Consider the following 20,093-nt stretch of genomic DNA (forward strand, 5'->3'; position numbering starts at 1 on the left):
AACGGGGCGTTAATTCTTAAAACGACAAGTCTGGTCGTTACAGATCTAACAATATCTAACATGTGTTTGTGCTTCCTCTCCACAACACCATTTTGTTGTGGAGTGTGGGGACAAGAAGTCTTATGTATAATACCTTGGGAGGAGAAAAATGAAACAACTTCAGTACTAGACCCTAACTCAAATATATTGTCAGATCTAAGTGTCTTAACAGAGGAACTAAATTGATTTTGAACCAAAAAAATGAAAGATTTTAGAAGGGTGAAGGCATTTGACTTAGTAGAAAGTAAATGAGTCCAGGTAGACCTTGAAAAATCATCTACAATGGTAAGAAAATATCTGAAACCATTATAGGTTTGAGTATGATAAGGGCCCCATAAATCTACATGTACAAGTTGAAAAAGACTGGTGGTTTTAATAGAATTATCATGGAAAGAAAATCTTTACTGCCTAGCCATAGGACAAGTATTAAAAACAAAAGACTATTTATTGGATAACTTGTTTTTAATATGAGAAATTGATTTCATTTTATTAAAAGGCATATGACCAAGTCTGAGATTCCAAGACATAACAAAATCAAAAGTATAAGGAACAAGATTTACACCAGTAGAGATAATTTTATTAACTTTAATGATATTTACAGTGTTTGTGGAAATATAATCAGATGGAGAAGTAACAGAATTAGTAGAAACAGTGGAAACAATATCACCAACTGAAGTAGCAGAAATACAAGGCAGGAAAGAATCATCCTGGAAGAGGTAGAGCCCATTGGAGATTTTACCAAGAACCAGAGGTCTCTTCAGAAAATGACCCTGTAAAACACAATCATAAGATGAAAAAAAGCTTTACAAGCCAGTTATAAAAGAAGTTGATGCAAGAAAATCAGATTATATTGAAATGAAGGCGCAAATAAGACATTATGTAGAATTATATGAGCAAACAGAGGTAAGGACCATGAACATGTTACCTTAACTTTATAACCATTTGGCAGTATCACTAAGTAAGGAATTACTAAAGGTTTCAGGTTGATTAAGAGAGATTTGTTAGGTGTCATATAATTTGTTGCACCGGAATCTGTTATCCAAGGATCACCTTCTAATCTAGACACATTGCAAGTAAAAACACAACAGATTCTAACATCAAGACAGTGCACTAAACCTGCAAAGTTGGCAGATCCAGAAATGGCAATATCTTATGGTGAGACCTTGTACTGGTGGAAAAGGTTCAACAAATGTTCATATTGCTCTTTTGTAAAATCATGAATATTGTTGGTAGACTACTCAGAATGATTACCAGGAATAAGAGCATCAAAAGTAACTGCACTCCGAGAATATGAGACATGAGTATAGGCTACAGTATTCTTGAATTTGTTTGGTTGAGAATTGTTAGAAGGACCACTATTAGGATAGCCATATAATTTGTAGCACTTTTCTATGGTGTGGCCAGGTTTTCTATAATATTTGCATACCAAATCGGGCCTCTTAGATTCAAAAGCAACCTTTTGTTGATAGGGCCTCTGCATCCCAGCAGTAGCAGGTCCGGGATATGATTTCTGAACACTTGTTCAGAAGGAAGCAGTCTTAGGAGAAAAAGAAGGTGTTAAAGATAGAGCCTCACACTGACTTTCATCATTGAATAGCATAGAATATGCAGTGTCAATGTTTGGAAGAGGCTTCATTGCTAGAATATTCCTCATAATGATGGTGTAAGTATCATTTAACCCCATTAGAAATTATTGCAACTTCTGCTCCTCCTCTAATTTTTGAAAGACTTCTTTATACCCACACAGACAATTAGGATAGGTAATGAAGTAGGCCAATTCATCCCATAACTTTTTGATTCTAAAGAAATAGGCAGCAATGTTTGAGTTTCCTTGAGAAATTGAAGACAGGGATTTGCGGATTTGATAGACTTTGGACCCATTAGGCTGACCATAACGTTTCTCTATATCCTTCTACAACTTAACAATTGACTCGGTGTACATTACACTCTCTCGAATTTCAGCTTCTAGACTATTCAAAATCCATGTAATCACCATGTCATTGCATCGACACCAAGCCTCAAATAGTGGTTAAATGTAATTAGATTTGCTAATCGTTCCATTTATATTCCTAAATTATTTTTACATGACAACCCAATCAATATTCCCCGACGAAAACTACCATAACCCATTCCATTGAATCTATCAACAACAATAATAGTTCCAGGATTATCAATTGGATAGAGGTATAGTGGGTGAGAAGGTTTGACAGTACTTGCATTAGAACCAGTCGCAACAAAGGTGGTAGAATCAGTGTTCACCATATTAAAATTAGGGTTCATAGAAAATTAAGGCACACAGTAGTGAAATACAAAAGTTGAAAGAGAATACCGGTCTTCTTCAACAACTTGAAAAAGCAAAAATCTCGTGTAGAAAACGGAAGAAAAACTTTACCAGAAACCACCGCAGATCTTCGCCTCCGGCCACTACAACAGGTCGAACAAAAATCAAAACCAGCCTTCGAGGGTAACATCGGGCGGTAGCTAACGATCCGATCTATCAATTTCGATGCTCTGATACCATGTTATAATCGAATAATCAAAGCAATTTGCAGAGAGAACAAATCAGAACCCTAGTTCTAAGAGAAAAAGAAAGGGAAAATTATATTCAACGTAATAAACTGAGTTCTCCAACCTTTAAAAATCAACCAACTACTATATATATATATATATACAAAGTAAAGAATGCTATATGTGTAAAAGAATGGCTACTACTAAAACAAGGTTACAATTATAAATATAACTAAGGGTCTTCTGGGTTGTCTTTATTATGGGCCAGTGGGCATGTGTCTTTAAGTTGGGTTGAAGTGGATGTGGGAGAAGAATATGGTCCAACATACCCTTTCAGCAGCTCATGACTTAGGATTATATTATCTGTGATAACTCTCCCTGGCACAAAGCCTGACTGACTTTTATCTACTCAATGATCCATCGCCCCTTGTAGTCTGTTAGTCAAAATGTTGGAGATGATTTTATACAACACTGTGCAACAAGAAATAGGTCTGAACTCTTTAATAGTTGAAGGATGATGTACCTTTGGTATCAAGGTAACAGTAGTTACATTGATAGGTAGGTACATTTCAGCTGGATTTAAGATCTGAAGTACTGCCTTAGTGATTTTCTCACCTATGATGCCCCATGATTTCTTAAATAACATTGAGTTAAACCATCACACCCTTGAGCCTTTAGATCATCAATCCCTTTAAGTACATTCTGAACTTCCTCTACAGTGATAGGCTTAATTGGTTTCAGCTGCTGGCTTCTATCTAGCACATTTCCTTCTTTCATAATGCCTGGTTGTACAGCTGGTATAGCATAAATTATGGCTGTCCAACGGGACGGGACAAAATTAACGGGAGAGGACGACATTTAGCCAGGACAGTGACGGGACGGGACGGGATGAAATAGTAGGCCTATCCCGTCCCGCTAACAAACGGGACGGGACGGGACGGACGGTAGGTCCATCCCGTCGCACTAACAAACGGAACGGGACGGAACAGAACGGGTTCGCGGGCCTTAAGTGCCGTTTTAAAAAAAATTTATTTAAGCATTGAGTTTGACAATGACTATTATTTTGACAAAGACTAAGTTTTTAAAGTTTGCAACATCTAGTTTTTTGACTTTTTTAATAAACTTAAAAATTAAATAAAAATTAGGAAACTAAGTAAAAATTTATAAAATATTAAAACAAAAGACTTGTAATGAAATATTCTAGTAATTATAAATTTATAATAGAGTTATAATTTATTTAATTTCAAGCCATTAATTAACTAAGTAAGATTGTAAGACAATTCATAAAAATAATTCAACGCTTAGAGCCTTTTATTTTATTAATAGAACTTTCAAATCTCACATACAAATATAATTCTTTTGAAGAGCACCTAATTTACGCAGCCACCTTCTAGGAAGAGTTCTGTTTGAACTAGGCCTCTTAGTAGCCAATTACAAATTATCATACTAATATTTGTAAGATCCTATATAACTTCGTTGTAACTTATCTATAATTTCTCTCGGACATTGTTCTTGAATTGACAATGTTGATTGATGTTCCATGAGTTCCATGCCGTCATAGCTCCCAGTGCTAAGTATCTCATTGTATTCTTCTTCTGCCCTAGTTTCACCACTTGTTGTTTCCATAGATTTATATTTATCAAACATTGATCTAACATAAGAATATATGTTAGGTTGGCAGTCTTCGAGAGATGGTTGTTCATTTTCTTGAATTGCTAAATTCTCATAAATTTTACTAACAAGTCCATTTGCACCTCTTAATTTTAAAGATGGGTTAAGTATAGTAGAAATTAAATAAATTTGGAGAATAGGGAAAAAATACTTTTTAAATTTTGCAATCATTTCATTAATGGCCAGTGCATAAGTTAGATTAATTTTGCAATCATTTCATTAAGCTAGTTGTTGCAGTTGTGTTAGCACTTAGCAAAAGCATTATCTAAGGTGATAGTTAAAACTTTATCAATGAGTCCATAAAAATCAACAAGTTGTAGAACAATAGTTGCAATATATGCTCCAATGTGTTTTGAATCAATAAATTTATAACCAATAATACGTTTTTGCATGTTCTAGTGATGATCAACCCAATGACATGTAACAGTTAAATAATCACAACCATTAGGACTACGACCTATATCAGATGTGATAGACACTTTACAATCTAAATGAAAAAATACACAACGAATATACTAAAGATATTCGGTTTGAAATTTAAAAATATCATTTCTAACTGTGGTCTTAGGAAAACCTTGAAAAGCAGGATTATAAGTTTCTTGTATATAATGCACAAAAAAAAAAGGACGCGGGATAGGACGGGACGGGACAGGACGGAACAAAATGGGACGAGACAAACGGGATGAAATGGTCATCCTGTCTCATCCCGTGTCCCATTTAACATGGCCCCATCCCGTTTAGAATTAAGTGGGACAGGACTGGACGGGACGCGGGACGAGACTGGGACGGGACGCAGGACGGGACCGGACGCGGGACGGAACGGGCCGACAACCTTAGCATCAATAGAGGATCTGAGTAACTCTTTATAGAATCCCGCTATTTCCTCTTCTATTGCTTCCTTTGACTGTACCAGGGGCGGAGGGGGTTCACTCAAACCCTCTTCTCCGAAAAATTACACGGTATATATAAGACAAAATCTGTTTTTTACCTCTATATATTAAGTTTTGAATCCCCTTGACATAGCCCAAAAGTGTAGCTTCGTGGTCAAGGGGATTCAAAATCTTTGAAAGGTCATAAATTTAATTTCCACTAGCTACGATTTTTTTTTTTTAAACCCCTTTCACGAAGATCCTGCCTCCGCCGCTGAACTGTACTACCTCTCCTTTATTAGTCACCAAACTTCTGGTTTTGTTTTGACTTATTCTATTTTTCATACTAGCAAAAAAATATTATATCCGTGTCGAATTTTAAAAAACTGCATTACTTTAGATAACGTGTTCGGAGCAACATGGCATATTAGCTAGTAGTAACTTACTAACGGCCACGTCAGGGTGGCTAAAAAGACGGTGAAATCCCAGCGGGCCCCACCAACGACCAACTTGTAGAAACGAAAAGGAATAAACCCAAAGATATCCTCTTATAGAAAAAAGAAATAAAGCACCATAAAAAGAATATTCCCAACTGTACCCACCACCTCACTTATATATTCTCTCTCCTCTTTTCCTCACTCTGTCTCTCTCACACACACGCACTTCACCTTTATAACAACCATTCAATCCCTCCAACTTCCCCTCATTTCCCCTCAAATTCACACTATTTGGAATTTGGAATCACTTTTGTGTGATTATTTCCTCTCAAATTCCCACTTACTCACACTAACATTACATTTTTTGTGTGTATTCGATTTTCTCCATCGAAAGCTATGAAGTTCGGGAAAAGTTTAAGCAATCAAATAGAAGAGACGTTACCGGAATGGAGGGACAAGTTTTTGTCTTATAAGGATTTGAAGAAAAAGCTCAAGCTGATTGAGCAGAAGAAATCAGCGGCGGCGGCGGCTGATGAGGGTGTTAGGGTTGCTAAGAAGATGAAATTAGCTGCCGGAGATTTTGCCGGCTCACAAAAGGTGGTGATGACTGAAGCTGAAGTTGATTTTGTGAATTTATTGGAAGATGAGCTTGAGAAATTCAATTCGTTCTTTGTTGAGAAAGAAGAAGAGTATATCATTACGTTAAAGGTAACCTTTTTTTTTCTGATGCCTCAGTGATTTTTTGTTTTATATTTAGGATTTCTGAAACTGAAAACTTGTTTGTTGCAAAAGGAAAATAAAATACTGAAAATAATTTGCCATTAAATGTACTAATTAGAAAATCAAACACAGTGGTGTAAGAAAACATATAATAATAGTAGTGTGATTAACAGGGACGGAAGCTCTGTATATGTATTTAAAAAATTACTAAATATTTATATATATTTGACTATGAATTTATTTATTGTTCTATATTAACTTCTGAATCGTTTGGCTCCAATATTTTGGTATGATTATTTTTTAATATTCTATCTTACACGTTGAAGGGGAGCCCCTGTGACCTATAGACAGGGGCAGATGTAGCTCTGTAACACCGGGTTCAATTCAACTCATAACTTTCGGCGCGGAGCACAAATTTATGTAAAAAACCACTAAAATCTCAATAAATTATAGATATAATGGGTTAAATACTAAGAACCTTAAAAGGTTGAACCCATAGAATTTAAATCCTGGATCCGACTCTGCCTATAGGCCACTGGTTCGAGCCGTGGAAGCAGCTTATGATGCTTGCATTATGCTACGTTGTCTGCATCGCACCCTTGGGGTGTGGCCCTTCCCTCGACCCTGGATGAATGCTCGATGCCTTGTGCATTGAGCTGCCCATTCTATTTTACATATCACATTAATTAGAAATTGAGAATTTATATCTTTAGATCGAAGAAAGGTCCAGCTATTGGAATAATGGTATGCATTGTTATTTGAGCCCTTGTTGTTAGTAAAATTGGTGAATTAAGCTAAGGTGCGGAAGCTGTCTCTGGTAATTAAAGAACAAGCATAAAGGGGAAAAAAATCATAAATCAATGAAATGATTTAATTCAACTTGTAAATAGAAACAGCAGTAAAAAGTATGCTGGCTGGTTGGATTGATGTAACTGCGTGCTTATTTTTACCCTCACACAACTGAAGTAAGATTCCACGAAGTCCAATGACAATATAACTATTCTCTTAGACAAAAGGTCCCCTGTCCTCACCCAATTGTGTGTATATGATTTACGAAAGCTTCAACCATTCTGTTAGTTGTTTGCTAGGAGTTGTTTAGGTTTGAGATATCATGTAAGATTTTGTGATAGCAGGGTGAAATTAGTGTTTTTGCTCTGCATCCATGACTTGATTGTAGAGATGTCATGGTGCATAATAAGTACACTCTCATTTTTAACTTATCACTTATCAACAAGATTTACTATCTCATTTTATTATCCAAAGATACTATAGTTTGAGTAGAAACAAAATCTTAATGTCATATTCCTAGTCTCTTGTATTTTGTTGTGCTGGGATATAAAGAATCATTGGCGCAGATGTAGTTCGGATTAAGAATTGATTTTGCAAGGTCTTGTTAAGTTTTTGATCTTGTAATTGACATGTTTTGTCAATTGGTAACAGGAATTGCAAGACAGAGTGGCAAAGGCCAAGGATCGTAATGATGAGATTATAAAGATTCGCAGGGAGATAGTAGACTTCCATGGGGAGATGGTTTTGCTGGAAAATTACAGTGCCCTTAACTATACTGGTAAATACATTTCTCTTTTTCCGATTCTCTTTGAAATTTAATTATTCCTCAGAATTGCATAAGAGTTGATTCTTGTGCGTTTGCTGTATATTTGTATCTACACTCATTATCTGATTGTTGTTGCACTGAAACTGGGGTGTCTACTAAACTAGAAATGGTGTAGGAACACCTTGAAACATGATATAAGTCACTTGTATAATCTCATAGGTAGCGATGAATAGTGGCGAATGTAGCTCTTAGGTAACGGGTTCAGCAGAAGTATTTTTTAGTATGGAGTGTAGATATATATGTGAAACCCCAGTAAACTCTCAACAAATATTAGATCTGCACCCATAATTTTAGAAGTACAAGGAGTTCAATGCTAAGAAACTTAAGGATCGAATCAATCAAGTTTAAATCTTGGATCTGCTTCCAGTGATGAGCCAATCTGATCTATTTCTATTTTTGCTTATAGGGCTCGTGAAGATACTCAAGAAGTATGACAAACGGACTGGTGCTCTTCTTCGCTTGCCCTTCATTCAGAAGGTCTTGCAACAGCCCTTCTACACCACTGATTTGCTTTACAAGCTTGTGAAGGAATGTGAGAACTTGATTGATCATCTATTCCCTGTCATTGATGCCCGATGTATGACCGATGAAGCTGATGGAAATGAACCTTCGACTAGTGGCGACAACAAAAATGAAGGTCTACTTAGAGCCCCCAGGGAGCTGATAGAGATAGAGTATATCGAAAGCTTATACATGAAGAGCACCATATCTGCTTTAAGATCTTTAAAAGAAATTCGAAGCAAGAGCTCAACTGTCAGTGTTTTCTCATTGCCACCATTGCAAATTAGTGGACCAGAAGATACTTGGAAAAAAGTTCCAATCTTAGAACAAGTAGCAAAGTAATCTAACTATATAGGAACAGTTGTTTCGGCCCCCTTGAATGTTTTCTGTTATGTACTAATATTATTTTTCCTTTTCGGTTCTGATGAATGCATGTATTGGATACTAATTAACACAGATGTAAAAAGCACAAATTTAATCTCAAAGAGTGTCTGATGAACTCTTCTGGTTCATCTGTTCTATTGTACTGGTATGTATTTTCTTAGTGTTTGTTATTGCCTTCTGCTATGCTCATTCTTGAATACATTCATTTTGCCTGTTCAAAGGCTCATGTATATAATAGGAATACTGATCTTTACGAGTTATTGTCAGTATTAGCAAACTCATAGTTGCTTCTATTACATATTATCCGTTGAGCGACAAGCCTTTCACTTGGCACCCTTAGATTACTAAGGCCGACTTTCGTCCTTGCACAACGGGTGGACCTTGTAGTCAAGCTCCCTTTTGCCTTTATACTTAAGGGCCAAGCTCTGCCTGATCTGAGGAATCCTTTGCACGCTTCTATTACCTTTTGTCATGTCTACCTAAAATTGTCCCTTGGCCTATAAGCTTTGGTTTTACCAGAGAACTGAGAAATATGACAAGGAGATTTGTCTTCAAAATCTGATTAGTTGGTGTCAAAGAGAAATGGTTATATAATATCTTGACACAACTACGCTAGATAACTCATTTTTATATTTTCACCACTCATTTTTTTTATGTTGCACGTACATAAACTATGAACTTAAAAATTTTAGCTATCAGATTACCTAAAGATAGCAACTACAGCTTACTGGTAACCGAGCAATCGTCCATAAAATGGTTTCGTAACCTGGAAAATAAGGCAAGTTTGCCACAAAACACATTACTAGTGTAAAAATTCTTTACATAATCGGTGTATATAAGTTAAATCCTATTCTCAGGGATGTATTCTCATTTTTCATGCCATTTCTTGGAGAAGCAGAGAAATTTACAGTCAAAACTGCAAGCCATGAGACAAGCAAAAGATGTGCACCTAAGTACATATCATGCAAAGCACCATAAACAAAATTGAGAACAAGCTAAGTCACACCGAAATTGTTTTGTGACTTATAGTACTTTTTATGTAGTTTCTAAATATGTAGATTTTATTTTTTTTAAAAATAAAAAATCTATGTCCGAATTCACACCGAAAATTAGTCAATTTGACCATCATATTCCGAAAAGGTTCAAACAATTGAAATAAAAGGAGTACTATTTGTTGTTCATATAATCTATCTTTTAAGATTTTGCACACTAAGAAAGATGAGTATTTATCTAAATGACCACACATCTCCTTAAACATCTCCTCAACTATGAAAAAGATTGAGAATACCCCAAAAGACCCCCAAAGAGCATAAATGAGAGACTTTTGATTCACTTTTCATTCTCTCTTAAATAAATACTTAACTTAATTAACACTCCGCTAAGGGAAACAACAAGGTGAGAATTAGAAAGAAAAAGAAATAAAGAACTTCTTGTTTTTCTAATACGTTAAATATGTTCAAATAAATTTAGTTTGTCAAAACTATAAAGGACTCTTGACTGATTTAACCGTTTCCCTTTAAGTCTATTTGTATTTTTTGTATCCTCAGTTAACCTTTTTTTAAAGAATTTGTTAGGTTAATATCTAATCTTATCTTGATGTAGATTTCTTGCAATAATTGGCTCTATAGAAAGAGCTTTTTCTTCGTTAATAATATAGAACTCATTTTATTTAGTGTAACGACCCGACTTGTCGTTTTAAGAATTAACGTTCCGTTCAGCGACTTAAGGTCTCGAGCAACTTCGTAATAAGTGCTATGACCCGCGGGTATGGTCGAGTTTAATTTTTCGGAAGATTCGGAATTAAATAAAAGAAAAAATCCTTAATTAGAAGCTTAAATGGAAAGAGTTGACCGGAGAGTTGACTTTGAGCAAACGACTCCGGAATGGAATTTTGATGATGTCAATAGCTCCGTATGGTAATTTTGGACTTAGAAGCGTGTCCGAAAAATTATTTGGAGGTCCGTAGTGGAATTAGGCTTGAAATGCCGAAAGTTGAATTTTTGGGAAGATTGACGCGCGCGCGCGCGGGGGGGGGGGGGGGGGTGACTTTTTTATCGAGGTCGGAATCCTATTCTGGGAATTGGAATAGGTCCGTTATGTCATCTATGACTTGTGTGCAAAATTTGAAGTCATTCCAAATTGATTTGATGTGTTTCGACACAAGATATAGAATTTGAAAGTTCAAAGTTCATAGATTTCGATTTGAGGTGCGATTCGTCGTTTTGATATTATTTGATGTGGTTTGAAGCCTCGGCTAAGTTCGTATTATATTTTGGGACATGTTGGTATAATTTCTTGAGGTCCCGGGGGCCTCGGGCGAGTTTCAGAAGGTTAAACGGACCAAAATTATGCTTGAAGGAATTTTGGAATTTTTTCAATTCTGGTACAATCACACCTGCGATGAAAATGGTCGCAGGTGCGAGACCGCAAAAGCGACAAAATGGTCGCAGATGCGACCTGGAGTGAAAAGGGCAAAGGTCGCAGGTGCGATGCATTTTCCGCACCTGCGTGAGCGCAGAGGCGGAAGCTCTTCCGCATGTGCGAGGGAAGTGCCAGTGAACGTCGCAGAAGCGATAATTCGCTCGCAAAAGCGAGCTCGTAGTTGCGATAAAATGATCTGCAGGTGCGAAACTGGGCAGAATGTTAAGGACCAAAAATGGTCATTTCGCCATTTTCGTTTTGGATTTTTGGAGTTCGGATTTGGGCGATTCTGGAGGGATTTTTCACAAACTTAGTTTGGGTAAGTGTTATATATCCTAAAGTGATTATATTTCATGAATCTATGGTTATATTCATCGTTTAACTCGGATTTAAATGGAGAAAATCAAGATTTTTGTAAAATCTTCCAAAAAATAAAAAATTAAGATTTGGAGGTCGATTTATTATTGGAATTCGATAAAATTAGTATGGTTGAACTCGTATCGGAATGGGTATTCGGATTTCAAGAAATTTATGTCGGGTTCCGAGAGGTGGGTCCCGCGTTGAATTTTGTTGACTTTTTTTGAATAAATTTTTAAGTTGACGTATTATTATCCGGAATTATTTTTGATAAATTTTAATGAAGTTATACAATTAATTTGGATAGATTTGAGCGGTCCAGAGGTCAATTCAAGCAAGAAGGCGATTTTGGAATATCGGCATAACTTCAAAAAGGTAAGTGTCTTGCTTAACCTCGAGTGGGGGAATTACTTCTTAGGCATCGAGTCTTATGTGCCATTTGTGAAATGTGAAAAGCCGAGTATGCGAGGTGACGAGTACGTACTCGGATTTATATGTGCAAAGTTTATTGAGTTAAAGTCTTGAGAATATTGTGTAGTAAATTAGATAATTGTTGGCATATATTTAATTATCTATTTGCCATGCCTCAAATCACATTTATTGAATTTGTTTTTATATGACAATTTGATGTAATTATTACTTGTATATTTATGTGAATTCCGTGAATTTGATGGTTGATATTATTGGAATTTAATTTTCATTATGAATATTTTCTATGCAAATAATTAATTAAACAAGATTAAGAAGACGTGCTAATATAATTACCTAAATTTAAATTAATAAAGGCTTTGCATTATGCTGAATAATTTCTATCGCTGTTGATTATTTTTGTGGTGTTATACATATTGTGTGGAGCCTTCGGCTATTTGTTGTGAAATTAATTGATTTGGTCGTATATTTGAAATTTTGGTTGTGGCCATTGGGAAAATTATGATATGAACTGATTTTGTTATGTTGCCGTGATAATTTTCCGTGTAAATTATTGTGTTGTGTTAGTTATTATTTTGAGGATATAAGGGTGGCATTCCACCGTTGCTATTATGTGGGTATAAGGGTGGCATTTCACTGTTGTTGTGTTTGTTGGAATATTGTCTGGGCGGAGCGATAAGGGTGGCTATAAGAGAGATAAGGGTGGCAATATGAGCGATAAGGATGACTATTGATATTGTCAGGGCGGAGGGACAAGGGTGGCTATTATAGGAGTGATAAGGGTGGTTATAGGAGAGATAAGGGTGGCTATTATCAGGGATGATATGTGATGATGTGGAGTGGTTGCATTCGTGATTTTATATGATGTTGTGATTTTCGTGTGTTTATTTTTATACCTTGTGTAATTTGTCTTGTTGTTGGTAAATTGATAACAATCTGATTTATGTTGAAATTGAGAGCATGTGGCTATTGCCAGGCGGATTATAAAATAAAATATGGGCACGAGGTGCCGTGAGTAAATAATGAGGATATTGGCACGTGAATTGTTTATGCAGTTGTGATAAAAAATGTAGGCACGGGGTGCTGTGATTAAAGGATAATAATATTTGACACATGAATTGTCCATGCAGTTGTGATATGAAATGAGGGCACGAGGTGCCGGAGAAATATGATGATTTAATTATGGGCACGAGGTGTCGTGAAAATATAAAAATGGGCTGAGACCCGTGTTTACGAAAAATATAAAAATGGGTTGAGACACGTATTTGTTAGGATTATGAAATGAGGTATCACATGGTGACTTTTTAATTGAAAGAATTATATTCAAAATATTTATTTGGAAGGATTTTTATTTAGAAAGTATTATATGAAAGAATTGTATTTGAAAGATATTTATTTGAGGAGATTATATTTGAAGAGATTTACTGAAAGAATTATATTTGAAAGATAATTATTTGAGAAAATTATATTTGAAAGAGAGTTATTTGGAAGAATTATATGTGAAAGACATTTATTTGAAGGACTTGATTTAATTGGGTGTAATTTTATTTATTAATGGTGTTCTTGTTGTCTTGTTATACATATCACTGGTTGTTTTATGTTGCCCTTATTGTTATCTGTTTCCTATTATTTTGTATATTGTATTGCACATGCTATTAGACTAGTGAGTGTCTTGACTGTACCTCGTCTCTACTCCAATGAGGTTAGTCTTGATACTTACTGGGTACCGACCGTGGTGTACTCATACTACACTTCTACACAGTTTTGTGCAGAGCCAGGTATTGGAGATATCGGACTTGAGCAGAGTTAAAGCGGGATCGTAAGGATTCAAGGTAGTGCTGCTTGGTCGTCGCAGTCCCTTGGAGTCATTTCATTTCATTGTACTGTTAATTTTTAATCAAACAATATTGTATATTCGGTCCTCGTGATCATTCCATGTATTCAGTTAGAATTCGTGACTCAGTACTACCAGTCTTGGGAGATTGTATATTCATATTTGTTCCGATGTTAGTTTTGATTACTTATTTAATTAAAAAAATGGCTTCAAAATGTAATTGAAATCGACTTACCTAGTCTTAGAGAGTAGGTATCATCACGACGCCTATGGTGGAATTTTGGGTTGTGACAAGTTGGTATCAAAGCCCTAGGTTCATAGGTTCTACGAGTCACGAACGAGTCTAGTGGAGTCTTGCGGATCGGTATAGAGATGTCTGTACTTATCTTCGAGAGTGTAACGACCCGGCCGGTCGTTTCGAGAGTTATAACCCTATTTTTTCCATTCCTACTTTTTGTGTTATTCAGATATATTATGTTATATCGGGTTAGTTGGTTCGAGTCCGGAAGGAGCTCTGGGTGAAATGAGACACTTAGTCTCATAATTGAAAATTTTAAGTTAGAAAAATAGATCGGATATGGACCTATATGTAAACGACCTCGAATTTGAATTTTGATGATTCCAATAGCTCCGTATGGTGATTTTGGGCTTAGGAGAGTGTCCGGAATATTATTTGGAAGTCCGTAGAGGAATTAGGCTTGAAATGCCGAAAGTTTTATTTTTGAGAAGTTTGACCGGGGGTTGAATTTTTGATATCGGGGTCGGAATCTGATTCTAAAAATTGGAATACCTCTGTTATGTCATTTAGGACTTGTGTGCAAAATTTGAGGTCAATCGGACGTGATTTGATAGGTTCCGGAGTTGTTTGTAGAAATTAGAAATTTCAAAGTTCATTAGGCTTGAATTGGGGTGTAATTCATGGTTTTAGCGTTGTTTGAAGTGATTTGAGGATTCTACTAAGTTCGTATGATGTTTTAGGACTTGTTGGTATATTTGGTTGAGGTCCCGAGGGCCTCGGGTGAGTTTCGGATGGTTAACGGATCAAAAATTGAACTAGAACAGCTGCTGCAATTTCTTTCTGTTGGAAATTGCTTCTGCCCAGAATCGAGCCCAGATCGAGCTCAGGGTCGATGGCCACGATCGAAGCCCAGATCGAGCTCAAGGTCGAGGGCCACGATCGAGCCCAGGGTCGAGGGTCACGATCGAAGGCATGATCGAGCCCAGGGTCGAGGGTCACGATCGAAGGCATGATCGAGCCCAGGGTCGAGGGTCACGATCGAAGGCATGATCGAGCCCAGGATCGAGGGTCACGATCGAAGGCATGATCGAGCCTAGGATCGAGGACCTCGATCGAAGGCCAAGATCGAGGCAGAACCGAGGATGTCTGGGCAGAATTATAAAAACAGGGACTTCGTCCCATTTGCCATTTTTGACAAATTGGAAATTGGGGAGAGGCAATTTTTGATATATTTTCAAGAAAAACTTGAGGTAAGTCCCTTGTAATCATTTCTACTCCATAATAGGGAATTATCATCGAGTAATCCGACTAGATTTCATGATTTTGAGGTGTAAATCAGAGATTGAAACTTAGAAATTTGGAAATTTGATTTGTATATTTGAGGGTCGAGTTGAGGTCGGATTTTGGTAAAATTGGTATGGGTAGACTCGTGGTTGAATGGGCTTTCGGATTTTGTAACTTTTGTCGGGTTCCGAGACGTGGGCCCCACAGGCAATTTTTGAGCCAATTTCGGGTTTTGGTCTAATTTTGAAGCTTTTCTTGTGGAATTCATTCCATTAGCGTATATTGATGGTATTATACTGATTGTGAATAGATTTGGAGCATTTGGAGGCCGAGTCCAGAGGCAAGAGCATTGCGGGGTAGAGATTTGACCGGTTTGAGGTAAGTAACGATTGTAAATCTAGTCCTGAGGGTATGAAACCTCGGATTTTGTATCATTCTACTATTTTTAGTGACGCACATGCTAGGTGACGGGCGTGTGGGCGTGCACTGTTGGGGATTTGTGACTTAGTCCGCCCCGTAGCAACTGTAAAGTTGCATACTTTGTTGAAACCATTGATACTTATATGATTTAGAAAGATTTTATGTAAATTGGGCTGAATGCCATGTTTGGGCCTTGCGCCAATGCTGTTTGGACCCTTAGGGGCTGTTTCTTACCATTCTCTCATTATTTTCGATTGAAAATCTATACTCAGTCATGGTTACACTTGTTTACCGCATAACTCCGTTTTATGACTCTATTTTGATGCCTAGAAATGTTTTGGGCCGAATGCCCTGTTTTACTGAAATGCCCGAGTGGCTTGATTTGTGAGGATGAGTGTGGATTGGGGCTGCCCGCCTGCAGCATACTTATGACTGAGTGAGGCCGAGGGCCTGATTTGTGAGAATGAGTGTGGATCGGGGTTGCCCGCCTGCAACATACTTTATTATTATCGCACGTGAGTTGTTCGTGCAGATTATAGCGCTTGGGCTGAAGGAGCCCCTCCAGAGTCTGTACACACCCCCAGTGAGCGCAGGTACCTACTGAGTGCGAGTGCCGAGTGCCGAGTGCTGAGTGACTGTGAGGTATGCCCGAGTGGCAAGAGTGATTGTGAGGTATGCCCGAGTGGCAAGAGTGACTGTGAGGTATGCCCGAGTGGCAAGAGTGATTGTGAGGTATGCCCGAGTGGCAAGAGTGACTATGAGGTTTGCCCGAGGGACTGTATATGAGTGATATTTTGCCCGAGGGGCTGTTTATAATTTCATCATTTTGCTCACATTTGCATTGAGCCTTTGTTTGAAAAACTGTTGGAAAAATGTCTTTAAATGATTTTTAGTGAAACTGGGTTTAAACGAGATGTTTGATTCAAATCCTGATTTTTTAAAAGCATGTGGTATTTTACTGAGATTTCTTGATATGAACGTTATATGCCTTATTGCTCGTCACTACTGCTCAGTCTTTATTTATTGTTGTTACTTACTGAGTTGGCGTACTCACGTTACTCCCTGCACCTTGTGTGCAGATCCAGGTGTGGCTGGATACGGTAGCGGTTATTGAGTGTTCTGGTTGCAGATTTTTCTTGGAGATAACAAGGTAGCTATTTAGCGATCGCAGCCCCTGCTCTTCTCCCTCTTGTCTTCCTCTAGTTGTATTTAGCTATTTTCCAGGCTGAGTTAGCCTTGACATTGTTAGACAGATCGTAGTAGATGCTCATGACTAGTGACACCCCAATATCGGGCTTTTCTTTTCCGCACTTCTGTTTTTCTTTGATTTGAGCTCTTTAAATGGAGGCTTTTATGTTAGATAACCTTGAAATTATCTTTGAAATGAAAATATCATTTTGTTTTGGAAATGAGTCGGCTTGCCTAGTTCTACGATAGGCGCCATCACGACATGGGGTTAGTTTTGGGTCGTGACAGATTAGTATCAGAGCCTAGGTTACATAGGTCTCACGAGTCATGAGCGGGTTTAGTAGGGTCTTGCGGATCGGTACGGAGACGTCTGTACTTATCTTCGAGAGGCTTCAGAACCTTTTGGAAAACTCCATATTCTTGAATTCTTATCGTGCGAATCTGTTGATTCTAGTAACTAAGCATCTGTTGTTTCATTCTCTCACAGATGGTGAGGACTCGTACTACCGGTCCGGAGGGTCAGCCACCAGTACCACCAGCCAGGGCCGCAAGAGACCGAGGCCGCGGTAGAGGACGTGGTAGGGGTAGAGGTACAGCCCGTACAACAGTTGGGGCAGTACCTACAGATCCACCGGTTATCCCAGATCAGGACCAAGTTCTAGTTGTTGATGCAGCAGCTCAGGCACCACATGTGCCTATTGTGATTCCAGGCCTTCAGGAGGCCCTAGCTCAGATTCTGATAGTGTGTACTGGCCTTGCTCAGGCGGTCTCTATTTCGACGGCCGTAACCACATCTCAGGCCAGGGGAGGCACTCAGACTCCTGTTGCTCGCACACCCGAGCAGGTTATTCAGGGACTTCAGACACCGGAGGCACCACCAGCCCAGCCGGTTGCTGTTGCTCAGGATTATGTGGTTCCTGCTATGCCTGAGGATGATCAGCGTAGGTTGGAGAGGTTTGGGAGACTTCAGCCACTACCTTTCAGTGGCATAGAGAGAGAGGATGCTCGGGACTTTTTGGACAGGTGTCAGAGGATACTCCGTACTACTGGTATTTTGGAGACTTGTGAGGTCTGCACTCAGATGGTGGGAGACTTACGAGAGGTGTAGGCCTGTTGGCGCAGCACCCCTTACTTGGCAGCAGTTCTCCGTGGTCTTTTTGGAGAAGTTCGTGCCTCAATCCCGCAGGGAGGAGCTGCGTAGATAGTTTGAGCGGCTACGTCAGGGTGATATGTCTGTGACGCAGTATGAGATACGGTAAGATGTGTAAGTTTTTTTGATAAGGATCCCTAAGGCAAGAATGTCTATCCACTGTTACGGCAAAAAGGAATAAGAGAATCGGAAGGTAGACATAAGTTTCAGTAAGTAAAAGAATCAAGATGAAGAGGGGTATGAGGTACTCAGCTAGCAAAGATTATCATTACTTACAATTTAGGAAGAGATATATAAGCATTCTGAGTTACCTTCAACAGTAACAGAGGTATGTACAATTGGGCACACCCATCTCAGTTATGCCCTCTAAGAGCTAACAGATATGGCTTAAGATAAGGACGAGATATCAGGATCCAAGTGGGGTTAGAGTAATCCAAAATGATGGATGAATTGTTTGCGTTAGTTGACATTTCAGAAGGATAGTGCAAATATGCTAATAGATCTCCTTGTGAGACACCCAGATGGTGCACTCTAAAATAGTACAGCTAGATATGAGTACTACAAATATGGGCACTGGAAGCCTGGAAAGAATAAATATTACCTTAGTGTAGCTCCCGTCCCTAGTGGAGAAAGAATGTTAGGCAACCCAAAGAGCCAGTAGATGGAGCAAGGGGAGCTAAAAGCAAAAGAATGTCTTGTTCGTGTTTTCAAAATAAAGTGATAGACATAAATGTTAGCGGGAAATAAGAAGAGAGTTAATGAAGCATTATAAGTAAGATGTGATACATGGATGACAACGGTAGATCAAAAAGATGACAGTATTATAGAGTCTATAGTCAATTGAAGGAAAAGACGAGAGGTGATAGGCCTTGAGACAATAAAAGAGTATAGGCCATAAATTCATATCCTCATTTCGAGAAATAAGTTCTTGACTCCAGCGTAATTACCAAATGGAAAAGTTAGACCCCAGAGTAATAAGAAATCAGCATAGATTGATGAACAAGATAAGGTAAACATGAATTAAGGACTGAGTGATGGGATAATAGTCAGCATCATGAGAATTTCAGATTTCGTTCCGGCGATAATAGAGTGGACAACAGAAGAAGATTCATGAGCAATTCAGAGAATGGTCATTCAGGAAGACGCTTCCCTAAAGCAAGCAATGTGAGCAAAGTTAAGCTTAAGGGACTACTATATGTGCCACTTATACTAAGTGTCACCCTCGCGAGTAAGGAAATTGTTATCCTTGGTACAGAAGGATTTTCGCGAGGCGAGTAAGGATCATCGATGATGTGGAAAAAAAATACCAAAGATGAGAAGGTAATACATCTATACGTAGATCATCTTAACACTAAATCTTAGTGCTCCCCTAAAGTGGGGAATATGAAGTGATGTGGCATTAAGTCAAAATTAAGCGGTTCTAGTAATTATGGAATGGTAAAGGAAGAATGCGATGAAAATGAAAAAGGAGTGAACTTGCACTTACCTAATCCTACAAATATGCTACGATTCCAGAACATTATGCAAGCATGACATCAAGGAGAGGAAGTAAGGGTTTCTGCCCGAGATGTTATTGATAAATAAGGAGCCAGTGCAAGACGTAAGCTAATGCAAAGGAAATAATCCAAGAAAGATTACGCGGAATATTGATATGAGAATGGGCCAACGAGTAGTTAGTAGTTGATCTAGGAAGAGCCTAGTTATGGCTAAACAAAAGAACATAGACAAATCAATAGATCATGCAAGATAAATGTAGTAAACCCCAACATGGAGAATTCAGCCTCTTAGTAATGTCATTATAATACTTGAGATACATTCAAATAGGAGTCGGGGTAGTTAAAGATACCGTATAAGTGTTATGGGGATAAAAGAAAGTGCCACTGGGGAGGCAGTCAAAATATCAGTTCAGAAGCAACCCTACAAGCATAAGGGAGTGGAGGTAAATAACTACGGATAATTATAGGCAAGGAAGGACATCAAAAGGTCCGTCGAGTATACGATGTAATAAGCTCGTAGCTTTACAAGAGT

The 20,093-nt window shown here is 38.0% G+C and overlaps 1 protein-coding gene across 1 annotated transcript; it reads left to right on the forward strand.

Annotated features, from left to right (window-relative positions):
* The first annotated feature begins 5,690 nt into the window (after positions 1-5,690).
* LOC104088152 (SPX domain-containing protein 1-like) lies at positions 5,691-8,886 on the forward strand. The gene is made up of 3 exons (XM_009592788.4): positions 5,691-6,232; positions 7,685-7,811; positions 8,266-8,886. Exons 1-3 carry the CDS (start codon positions 5,921-5,923, stop codon positions 8,700-8,702), a joined length of 876 nt encoding a protein of 291 aa, XP_009591083.1. The 5' UTR covers positions 5,691-5,920; the 3' UTR covers positions 8,703-8,886.
* The last annotated feature ends 11,207 nt before the right edge of the window (positions 8,887-20,093 follow it).

Source organism: Nicotiana tomentosiformis, chromosome 6 (genome assembly GCF_000390325.3).
Source record: "Nicotiana tomentosiformis chromosome 6, ASM39032v3, whole genome shotgun sequence".
Classification (NCBI taxonomy): Eukaryota; Viridiplantae; Streptophyta; class Magnoliopsida; order Solanales; family Solanaceae; genus Nicotiana; species Nicotiana tomentosiformis.

What these genes read in the sequence shown, in the direction of transcription:
- LOC104088152 (XM_009592788.4), top strand. Translation starts at nt 5,921, where the DNA reads ATGAAGTTCGGGAAAAGTTTAAGCAATCAAATAGAAGAGACGTTACCG. An exon ending in AGTATATCATTACGTTAAAG is followed by an intron (nt 6,233 to 7,684) that starts GTAACCTTTTTT and finishes AATTGGTAACAG; the next exon opens with GAATTGCAAGACAGAGTGGC. An exon ending in CAGTGCCCTTAACTATACTG is followed by an intron (nt 7,812 to 8,265) that starts GTAAATACATTT and finishes TTTTGCTTATAG; the next exon opens with GGCTCGTGAAGATACTCAAG.